The 11,215-nt window shown below is 52.9% G+C and overlaps 3 protein-coding genes across 3 annotated transcripts; 1 reads left to right on the top strand and 2 right to left on the bottom strand.

Annotated features, from left to right (window-relative positions):
- Positions 1–63: 63 nt before the first annotated feature.
- On the bottom strand, positions 64–1,182 carry TGME49_220180 (hypothetical protein). Its single transcript, XM_002371502.2, has one exon. The coding sequence runs from the start codon at positions 1,161–1,163 to the stop codon at positions 207–209; it is 957 nt and encodes a 318-aa protein (XP_002371543.1). The 5' UTR covers positions 1,164–1,182; the 3' UTR covers positions 64–206.
- An 89-nt stretch (positions 1,183–1,271) lies between these two features.
- On the bottom strand, positions 1,272–6,009 carry TGME49_220190 (hypothetical protein; the record flags this gene model as incomplete). The annotated part of the gene is made up of 6 exons (XM_002371503.1): positions 1,272–1,341; positions 1,652–1,754; positions 2,415–2,474; positions 2,999–3,096; positions 3,788–4,400; positions 5,271–6,009. 6 exons carry the CDS (start codon positions 6,007–6,009, stop codon positions 1,272–1,274), a joined length of 1,683 nt encoding a protein of 560 aa, XP_002371544.1.
- A 1,025-nt stretch (positions 6,010–7,034) lies between these two features.
- Positions 7,035–11,095, top strand: TGME49_220200 (hypothetical protein). The gene is made up of 2 exons (XM_002371504.2): positions 7,035–8,996; positions 9,577–11,095. Exons 1-2 carry the CDS (start codon positions 7,357–7,359, stop codon positions 9,977–9,979), a joined length of 2,043 nt encoding a protein of 680 aa, XP_002371545.1. The 5' UTR covers positions 7,035–7,356; the 3' UTR covers positions 9,980–11,095.
- Positions 11,096–11,215: the final 120 nt, after the last annotated feature.

The following is an 11,215-nucleotide window of genomic DNA, read 5'->3' on the forward strand; positions in this document are numbered from 1 at the left end:
TATATATATGTATATATATATATGTATATGTATATATATATATATATATATATATATATGTATCAAAAGAACACCGTGTACGTTAATCGGTTTTTTTCCTGCACATTTGCTGAGGATGTTTGTGTGGCAGACAGTCGCTGCTTCTTGTGAGAGAACATTGGTTTCTGTCTCGTCCGAGAATCTGCTTCTTCTCTCTGAACTTGCTTTCACTGACTAGCGAACGTCTGCCTTTCTCCGATCTCTGTGTCGTCTTGTTTCCCCGCTGTCCTCCTCCTCTCTCCTCTGACTTCTTTGTGTCCGTTCTCCCCTGTTTCTTCGTACTTCTCCCGCTGCGGTTTTGCTCCTCTCTTCTTTCTCTTGTGACTTCGTTCTCTCCTCTCGCTTTGTCGCTTCTCGTCGCTGGTCGTTCTTTCTCCGGTTTCTGCCGGCTTGCGTCTCTGTTCGAACGCGACTTTTTTCATCTCGTGAAGCGACCGCAGAAGCAGGAGTCCGCGTTCGCGAAGACGGAAGGAAGACAAAGAGAGACGAAACAGTTGGCATCCTTTACGCAGAGCAGACGTTGTTTTTTGCGTCTGGTTCTCGCAGTCCAAACGGAATGCACAGGGAAAATACGCAATCGTTGCTCGTTTCATCGAAAAAGTGCAGACCTTTGTCTGCGTTTTGAAACCGGTGGCATGGGAGAGTCGCGCCGTCGGAGGCAGAGCTCGAGGGTGTGAGACACACAGCAGACGAGAGCGAGGCAGGAGGAGCGACTCTCGGCGGAGACAGCGACAGACGCGCCTCTGTCGCAGAAGAGCGAGGAGACGAAAGCCATTCGCAAAGACAAGTTGCGCGCCATGGTGGTCTCCCACAAGGCAAACAGACCTTGCCGTTTGAGGGACTGCGGAAGTGACGCGTGAGAGGACAGAGCCGGCGACAACCGCCGCGTGCAAGCGGAGAGAAGAGGCAACCAGAAAAGAAAGCAAAGGAAGCAGATGGAGAGGCGAGAGACAGGGCGCGTTCAAGCCTCGTCCAGTGCTTCTCCTAAAAGGAAGGCAACTGAGACAAGCAAAGGAAGGAATCGAGGGAACAGAGACAGAAAAGAAGCTGAGAGCAGAGACACAGACGAAACTTGTTCTCAGGACTGGGCGATCTGGATCTGACGGTCGGGCGACATCGAACATCGCCTGGGAGGCGAGGCGTTCCACCGGCGTCGGCAGACCGAGACGGCAAGAACACTGGTCGCCATTGGGGAAAGCGAAAGAGGACGGAGAAGAAGTCGAGGAGACCTCTCAGTGAAGAAAGAAAAGGAACCACAGGATGACGACGACCACCACGACGAAGAACGCCCAGAGGAGACACCTGGAGGGAAACGCAGAAGCGAAGAGGCTAATCTCTCAGTGACAACAGATGCAGGAAACGTCCACTTCAAGGGCAGTGCATGCGGTGGAGAAGAGGAGAGCGAGGCAGAGATGAAGCGAAACGAGAGGGATAAACCTCGCGACAGGCGGCCGAACAAAAGACGCGAGGAGGCACCAAAAGACTCGTCAAGAGACAGACGGAAAGACAACGCGAATGACAGGCCGCCGCGCCGCAGACGGGGACGCGGAAAGCGAGAACAACCCAGAGGAGAAAACGAAAATCGAAGAACCTCCGGAAAAATGGAACTCACTTTCTGCGTGTGGCGGCGCACCTCAGGCGACGCGCATGCACCAGCTCGCGGGCGGCCTGGTCCGAGGAGTCTCTGGTGGAATCCAAGAGAGTCGCGACGCCATCTGGAGGAGAACAGCGGTGGAGAAAACAGAGGCGGAAAAGGCAGGGATGTGCCGAGAGAAGAAGAGAGGAGAGAAGGAAGGCGAAAAAAATGGGGAACAGAAAGAAGGAAGAGAGGGAGAAAAGCGGGCAACCGAACGGCAGGAACGTCGAAAAGGAGAGCGGAGAGGAAGGACGGAGACGCAAGTAGGAAGAAGAGAAAAAGGAAAACGAACAGGAAAACGATGCGAACTACGAACACTAGCAAGAAGAGGAAAACGAGTGGAAAGAACGGTCTCTACATGTCGCAGCATGGAAGCAAGAATGACACCCAACAACTTACAGAAACAACGAAAAAACGAAGAAGAAACGCTAGAAATCAGAGACACGACGCGCTGTGCCTGTTCCAAATACTGTCCTCAAGAAAAGAAAACGGACGCCATCTTTGCGTCCTTTCAGACAGAAAATCACCTGCACATGCGTGAAACCGAAAACATGGAAAAACGCACACTTACAAATATCGATTGACAAAGGTCTACGCAAACGCAAAAACTCTTGCAACAATACATATACAGGATACATGCGTATACGCAGAGACAGCCACAATATATATATATATATATATATATATATATATATATATATGTATATGCGTTTGTGTGAGGTACAGACGAATGTCTCACCAATGCCGAGTTGTTGGGCGTCGACGTAGTAGGCGAGTTGCTCGTAGAGAGACTGAATGCCTGCACAGGAACACAGCAATCTTTCCTTGCGATAAATGGCGAGAGCAACAAGGCAAGACGCTTCTTCTTCGTCGATACGTCGAGTCAAGAAAAAAGACTGAGGGCCATTTTTGCAACACAAAATGGTGGCTGTCGACGCTCAACGCATGTCAGGGAAGCCCAGATTGCCCCAGTGATTCCGAAGCGCCTCTTCACCCATATATATATATATATATATGTATTTATAAATATATATATATATATATACATATATGTACAGTGAGAAAGCAAGAGCAGAAGAGAGAGAACGACTCGCTGTCACGTGTGTGACGATAGCGGAGACAATTTTTCGTGAATGTCTCCATGAGTTTGACCTTGAATATCTGTTGAGAGGTTTGCGGTTTACTTCTCATTTTTTTTGAATTTTCCTTTCAATTTCTGAACGAGTCTTACCTTGATTTTTTCTTGAATTTTGCTTCCCCTTTCTCTACGGGTTTGACCTTGAATTTTTCTTGAATTTTGTCGTGAGATTTCTTGGAATTTACCTTGGATTTCGCTTTGAATTTTTGCAAGTCCGTCGAGCTGTTCTCTCCGAATGGCCTGTTCAATGCGCCCCTCAGGAATCTCCACGGGGACGTTCGACCTGCGAAGACAAATCGAGTCGTCGCGTCGATCATTCGCCTGATCTTGCGATTTCTTCAGTGACTCCACCACAACCTGATGGCGTGGATCGCGCTCGGTTTCATTCGCGACAACGCCGCACAGACAGCCTTCTCCTTCGCGGAGACTTTCTGATCGTCTCAGAGTCTCCCGCCAGGTTCAGAACGTGCGCCACCACTGCCGGCTCCCATTCACCAGTCAGGAGACCTTTATTCTACCATTAAACTAAAAACGTAATTCCCTTCTATAAGGGTAATATATGTGCGACAATAACGCAGTCGGTACGAAGTCGAAACAAGGTAGTTGATGGTGAGACCTTTAGCGAGAAACGATGTCCCCCGAAAAAGTTATAAAATAAAAGGCTGACCAAGGGTGGAACACGATGGAGAGCGGAAAGGTCCTGAGAGAGATATACGTAGAGCTTTTCTGCCTGACAAGAAATGCAGAGGTCCCTCGCAGGAAGCCTGTTGTCATGTCCTTTCTGAGGTGACTCTCCGATCAGGACATGCACAGCTTTCGAGGTTCATACTCGCCACTACTCACAGCAGATGTTCACAAGACGTGAGATCTCCCTCCCCCCGAGAGCCTCAAGTCCATCAAATCAACCGCTTGGTCGCGAAGAACCGAAACGACAGCGCCTGGTTTCTTCTGGCCGCAGATCCCCCAAATCCTACCGCATAACGCTGCAGAGCGACCCGTCGCCTTGGTCGTCGGATTCGCCTCGTTGCTCTCGACTGGGTCGCTTCTGAGCACACTCCAGTTCTCTCTTTCTTCTCTCTCTCCTCTCTCTTTTCTCTCCACTGTCTGGTTCTTCTTCGGACGGAGGCGAAGCTATGACGCCTGCAGCAGCGGCGATGGCTGCGCCTTTTCGGCTTTCGAGGCCGTAAGACTTTCGGCGTGTGTGCGTTCCTGCTCTGACGTCTCTCTCGCCACCCGACGCTCGCGCTCCTTGCTGGGTCCGATCCCCCTCGGCGTCTGCGCCGAGCTCGCGGAAGGGAGATAAATGCTCGTCTCGTCGATCGCCTGAGTCTCTTCGCCGCTGCCCGCCGCGAAGCAGCGCGAGCTCGCGAGCTGCATGTCCTCCCCGCGAGAGGGCGGCCGACGCAGAGTCCGCCTGGCGCATGCGCGCGTGTGAGGCGAGGAGATCCAGAAGGCCCTCGCGCTGCATTTCGAAGTTCTCGTCCGAGTCCTGCGAGTGAAATGGCGAAGCGCGGCTGCTCGCCGGTCGCTGCACCTCCGCGCAGTCTCCCGACGCGGGCGCCGCAAGTGCAGACCGCAAGTCCAGTTCTGACGCGGACTCACAGACACCGACGGCAGGGAAGAAGGCTTGAAGGACTCGTTGCATGCAAGCTCAGCAACTTCACAAAAGGGAGACGAAACGAGCGAGAGAGGAGGAGAAACAAACTCGATCGCTGGACGCTGAGAGAGTAGTCGCGCATGTCTAAAAGGCTTCTGGCCCGACGCTGCAGGAGGAAGCACAATTGTCTCTGCAGGCCGCTCCCGGGCACAGATGCAGCGAAACGCCTGAAGAGAGAAAGGCGCCAGCGCCACCGCTGCAGCGGCTTCCCCTTGAGGTACAAACTGAACAAAACGAGATGCTAGAGAAACTCGGTTCATGCACGCTCACACATGCCAAGCTGCATGCAGACCAACGGGCATTCATATTGACCTGGGTTCGTACAGCGACGTCGATGTCTATGCATGCATACTTCGTCATCAATATACGTGCATGCATACATCCGTACAAACATGTATATATATATATATATATATATACATTTAGGGTTTAGGGTTTATACATATATATATATATATATATATATGTATATATGTATATATATATATATATATACATTTAGGGTTTAGGGTTTATACCTATATATATATATATATGTATATATGTATATATGTATATATGTATATATGTATATATATATATATATATGTGTAGAAATACGTGAAGCGACATGTGTGTATGTGCGCATGCAGACGTACCACTCTGTAAAGCTACATCCAGAGGGGTCCATATGCACGTAATGTATATATAAATATATATGCACGTATATATATATATATATATATATATATATATATGCGCATGTATATATATGCATATATGCATAGATGCGTATCTGTGTATATGTATATCTACGTTACCTTCTGCAGCTTCTTTCAGGTGCTTGGTTGCGACGCGGAGACTTTGGAGCAGGCGCTGGTGCATGAATTGTCGATGTTGTTTTTCGGAGTGAGAGGCGGCGGCAGCTGCATGCATGGCAATATGGCTTAGCCGCCTGTGGGCGCCCTCGGCGGCGGCGCGCGCAGCATGGAGGTGTTCCTTCAGCTCCGTTTGCCGTCTCAAGAGAAGCAGCGAAGAGGAGACTGCAGAGGAGAGAGACGCGGCAGATGGAGAAGAGACGGAAGAAGCAGCAGACGAAGAAGATGGCGGAGTCGACGAGACTGGGGAGGAGTCGCGGGAGGAAGGCCGGCCGGACGCGGAGAGGTAGCCAGCGTCTCCTCGCCAGGACGTCTCGTCTTTCCGCGAGAGGCGGGAGCCTTGCAGGGCAGTTTCGGATGCAGAGGAGACGTCAGAAAGCTGCTTCGTCTCGCCTCGGTGACGCAGCTCCTGTTCCTCCCCTTCGCGCGGACGCCCGTCGTTCGCTGCCGCCTCCAGACGGCTGTCGCCGGTGGCAGAGGAGACGGACAGGGAGTTGATCTCCGCTTTAAGACGACGAATCGAGGACGAGAAGCGCCGCAGCTGCTGCAGCAAATCCTGCACCATTCGACAGTCTTCCAGGTACGCCGCGTCGGCTGCGGCGGCAGGCGCCGCATGCAGAGGGAGGAGCGCCACCGCCTGGGGAGAGGCAGAAGGCAGCGACGCCTGGAATGCAAAAGACATCGCGAAAAAAAACGCCAGAGGTACGAGCAACAAGAGGGGAGAGGACGAAGCGCGTAGAGCGGGGAGAGGAGGGTGCAGAAAGAAAAGCAAGGGAAGCAAAGAAGAGAGAAAGAAGACAGAGAACAACGAACGGAGGCTGGAGAGTCGTCAGGACAGGAGTCGCGTGAGCGTCTGAAAAAGACTTGGACGTTTCGAACAGATAAATGGACCTCTCACAGAGAGAGGGCCGAGGATCGAGGCCGGAGCTACAGCCGAGCGACGGGAAGAGAAGGAAGAACAGAGACCTTAGAAGGAGAGAAAATGTCTCGACCCTGAGAGGACGCGAGGCGAGACAGGACAGATGATTAGAGTCGAGAGCGGTCCGGCGGAGTGGACGGAGAAAAAACCGGAAAGGAACCTGGCGCTGGACGGCGCGAGCGGACCTGAAATGAAGGCTGGAAGGGCAGCAAGACGAAGACGATCGCAGCAGGTGCAGAGTCGCTGAAAAAAGCTGAGGAAGACTCGAGAAACGAAGCAACGAACCGACAGGGAGGCAAACTCGAGGAGAGGAGGCGACTTGAAGGAGGAACAGGGAACGAGACAGAAGAGGAAAGGAGACGCAGAGGAAAGAGAAAGAATAACGCAGCAAGAGAGAGAAGAGAAATCGAGAAGAAGCGACGGCTGCGATGGCGCTTTTGACCGAGGACGAAAGGAAAGGAGACAGAGAAGCCCAGCCTGCCTCAGCGACAAACAGATGAGAAGGACGCGGGTGAACCTGCCACTGCACAGGACGCGAGAAGGATAGCCGGAGCTGCTATGAGTCTCCCTTTCTCACGGGAGGCTTCTACTCCGAAAACGAAGTTCCTTTTTTCCTCTTTTTGCGTCCAGTTCAACGACCGCGCTGTGAAGAAGTCAGGAGCGCATGGAGAGCGTCGGCAAAACTGCACACCTGCGACCTTTCGCAGACGTCGAGAGAAGGCCCACTGGAGTGCAGCGTCTCCTTGGAAAGTTGAGGGTAAACTGGAAGTCTGTCTCTGTTGTGAAGAGAAAAATGAACTGCTTTCTTTCTGAAGGAAGGCAGAAGGCAGGCGAAAGCGTTTTTCCTCCTCCCTTCAGGTCGACCGACAACGACCTTCTCCCCCGTCGTCCGATAGGGGAACATCGCTTTCGCCTCTCGTATTTTCTTCATGATTTTCTGGTGCATCTTGTTTCCGGTGCGTCTTCTCCTTGTTTTCTTTGCCTTTCATCTCTTTCCCATCCTTCTCCCTCTCTGTCTCCTGCCTTCTCTTTGGTCTCTCTCCGCTCTTCGCTCGCGTTTTCTCCCGACCCGTCCTCTCCCCCTGTCGAAGTCTACACTGTTAAAGAACGATGCCTCGTCCACTCGCCAGTCGTCGCCTCTCGGCGCTCCGCGCATGCAGACGCACCAGTCTCGCCTCTGTTTCATCTGCTGGTCGCTACTCCTCTCTTCCGTCGGCTCCCCTGTCTTTGTGCTTTCCCGATGCTCCCTCGGTCTGTCGTCCTTTTTCTGTTTGCCGCTCCCATTTGTATGCTCCCTTTTCTCCGGAGTCCTTTGATTCCTCACAACGGTCCTCTGCACAGACTTATCGCCACAGGCGCTTCATTTCCTCTCTCGCCGCTGTCTCCACAGTTAGATCCCCTACTTCAACTGGAAACAATCCTGCCTCCCCTTCTTCCCCCGTTTCCTCCTCTTCGTCTTCATCTGTTCTTTTCTCTTCTTCCTGCGTTCTTCCTGCTTTTTCTGCTTCCTCTGTTTCTGCCTCTTCTGCTTCTTCCTCCGTTCCCTTCTCTGCTTCCTGCGTTCTTCCTGCTTTTTCTTGTTTCCATTCGATTCGGGAGAGGAGAGGTGACGGACGAGAAGGTTGCCTCCGCCTCGGAAGCGCGCCCCCGCTCGTCGCTCTTCGGCGACTCGGCTGTGAGAAGACCAGTGAGCTTCCTGCTCTGCCGAAGACGCGCGCGCGCTTCTTCTCCGTCAACGCGGGAGAAGCTCCAGAGCGAGGCGAAGGCAAGGACGCAGCAGAAAACACTGGAGAGCGCGCGGAGACGCAGAAGTTCCGGGAGGAGAAGGACTCCCCGGAAAAGGCTGGGAAGGAGACAGAGGGCGACTCTGCAGAAACCACAGCGTCTCGCGCTGAATCCCCGACGGAGGCCAAGGACGCGAGAGGCGGTGGGGGAGCGAAGGATGGCGCAGAGGATCAGCCGGCATCCGTCGCAGGCCTGTCTTCTCCACCATCGCTCTCCGAGGAAAGCGAGGCGGCAACGACGCCTGCACCTCCCGCCGCGTCCCTTCCTCCTCAGTGGTGGGATTGCCCTGAGGCGCTCGTCGAGTTTCTCCTTCCGCCGCCAGTGGAAAACTTCTTCAGCGTCGACGGCGCAGACCTGGACCGGGGGCGCGTCGAGGCGGTGATCCGCCGGGTGTACACACACTCGAAGGCGGACCTGGCGGCGCCTGCAGAGCCTTCTGCTTGGAGTTCAGACACCGCGTCAGCGACTGGCGACGCGCCGGCGCCTTGGTTGCAGTACCCTGAGCCGAACGCGCTGTGGCCGAATCCGCTGCTGCACAATCACCGTCTGAAGCCGTTTTTGCATCCAGCGCGCCGAGAGCAGGGTTCTGGTGAGGCGGCGGAGAGCGAGAGGAAACGCCTCTCTGGGGAGGAGGCCGATGCCGCTGCCCTGGAGGCGAAGCAACTCCGCATGAACAAGCACAGACTGGAGCATCTCTGGAAGTTTGCGCGAAGCTACGGGATGTCCTGGGATGCGTTGGACGAGGTTTACATTCGCTTCGTGCAACTCAAGCGCAGCCGCGAGGCCCAGTGGGAGGCGAAGCGAGGCGAGATTCTTCAGTACGCCGCCGTTGTGGCAGCGAGAGAAGTTCGAGAGAAACGAAAGAAGGAAATTGAGGAGGCGGGAATGGACTTGGCATCTGTGCAGCCTGAGCACCGCGAACAGATGCTGCTGCCTCGCAGCCTGTACAGAAAGCAGACGCGACGGTGAGAGGGGAGGGGAGGAGACTGCGAAGGCGGAACTGAGGAAGCGGGTATGGGGGTGTGAGTGGAGAAACGAAAAGAAGGCAAAGGAAACGAGAGGATGCGACGACGTCGAAGAAGTGACGCGCGCAGACAACAACTCAGCGGACGACACAGAATAGCGTCGAGTGAATGACGAGAACGCGACAAAGTGAAAGAAGAAGCAGAAAGAAGGAGACAAGGAAAGACGGTGGGAATTCGTTGGGTGTGTGCAACAGGTGATGCCGGGGTCAAGCGATGTTTGTCGTGATGCTTATCAACGATTCCCGGTTCCTCTTCTCGCGCAGACGATCAAAGAGAATCGCATTTATAGACATGTTCCTATAAATATATAGAGATATATATAGAGGTAGATAAATCCATTTGTATACGTGAGTAAGACGTTCTTTGATTCCTTCTTCGTTGTCAGATTTCTTTTTTTTCGATGTGCACAGGGAAGCCTGCGACGCCACGACCGCTCACTGCATGCCGTCTCCCTCGTTTCTTTTTTTCCCTATTTTTTACTCATTTTCGCTTCTTTTCCTCTATTCTTTTCTTTGCTCAGATTGTTTTTCGAGTGGCGGCGGAGCTACTTGGCGCCATGGCGCCCGGGGGGCCTTCAGAAGCTGATGAAGGCGGTCGTGACGATGCGGATGCTCCAGCGAGAGACGAGAGAACGTTTTCTGTTCCTCGACGAAGAACGAAGCAAACGTCGCGAGGAACGGGAGGAAGAGCAGGCGCGTCTTGAGGAGGAGCTTGTGACGCTTCTTCAGCGCCAGGCGAAGAACGGCGTAGCCAACCTGGATCTGGAGAAGTCGGAGGGAGCGGCAGCGACGAAGGACAGAACGAGTTTCGACATCTGGGAGTTCGACGGAGTGGGCGCGAAGCAGACAGGCGCACCCGACAGCGAAGAAGAAGAAGAGGAACTGGAGGGAGATGAGGAACTGGGAGAAGAAGCACGAGGATAAAAAGGTGGAGCGTCGTCGGTGATTTGAGTCTCTCGCGAGAAGAAGAATGAGGACTGGAGACAGAGAAAAACGATGAGAGAGGAACAGCCAGAGAGGACGACGCAGAGAACGTGAGGATGAAGGAATCAAAAAGACGAAGCGATAGAGGGGAGAACAGTCGGAGGAAAGACGGAAGGAAGAGAGACGCTGCGAGCAGCGGTGACAACGTTGTGACCAACGCGGAAGAAGTCGGAGAAACGCAGATCAAAAGGAGGAGGGAGGTCAAGTACGGAGAGAAGTCGTTTTCAGCGAAGAAGCAGACGCCACGGTGGCAGCAAGAAGAAAAAAGAGAAAGACGCGGGAGAGACAAGTCAGTTGATCCATGCTCTAAACGCGATGTCGAGCCGAACAGACCTGGACGAGGACCGAGGCCAAGGCAGATAAAGAAGAAAGGATGGCCGAACAGCCACAGATGACGATGGAGAAGAGTTGGAAAGAAAACGAGAGGGAGATAAAGACAACGAGAAAAGGCGGTTGAGGTATCGAGGCAGCGACAAACGGAGAAAAGAAACAAGAATTTCGTTGCCTATGATAAAGAATAAGAGAGAGCAACTGCCATTAGCTCGCAGTGTCAAACGCCTGCTGGTCTTGTGTTTCGTTTCATTTCTTTCCTCGAGCTCTGCCTCTTCTCTCTGTATTACTTCCTAATGCGATCCTGCATCTTGTCAAGATCCTTGTTTTTGCACTTTGTCCTTCTGGGGTCTCCCTTCCTCGGTTCCTGTTTTCCACCTTGTTGTTTCTTCTCCCTTTGCCTCTTCATTATATTTTGTTTTCCATTCTTTTTTCGGACTTTTAGACTCCAACTCCTCTGCATTTCCCCTTGTGAGGCTTGCCTGCATTTTCCTCCGTTTTTCCTTTGGGCCTTCCTACGCCCGGCAGGGACCTTCCTTGGCGGAGGCCAGCCAGCGCCGCGCTACTCACAGGCGCGTCCATTTTTGTTGGAACGAGCTTTCCGGCGAAAAGAGTCTCCCCGAACTGCAGGAACGCGTCGCTCGCGTGTGTCTGTGAGAGCCTGGTGCGCCCCAAATTGTTGGAAATTTGAAACTCCGTTTTGTTTTATTCTTATTTCGTTTAGGGGAGAAATACGGATATTTTAAAATACTCTAGATGTATAAATTCCAATTCTTAATTTTACAGCTGAATGCAGAGCAACCCTCCTCCAGTCGACAGGTTGCGCTGTCGGGACTCGCTTCTTCT

The sequence above is a fragment of the Toxoplasma gondii genome, chromosome V (assembly GCF_000006565.2).
Source record: "Toxoplasma gondii ME49 chromosome V, whole genome shotgun sequence".
NCBI lineage: Eukaryota > Apicomplexa > Conoidasida > Eucoccidiorida > Sarcocystidae > Toxoplasma > Toxoplasma gondii.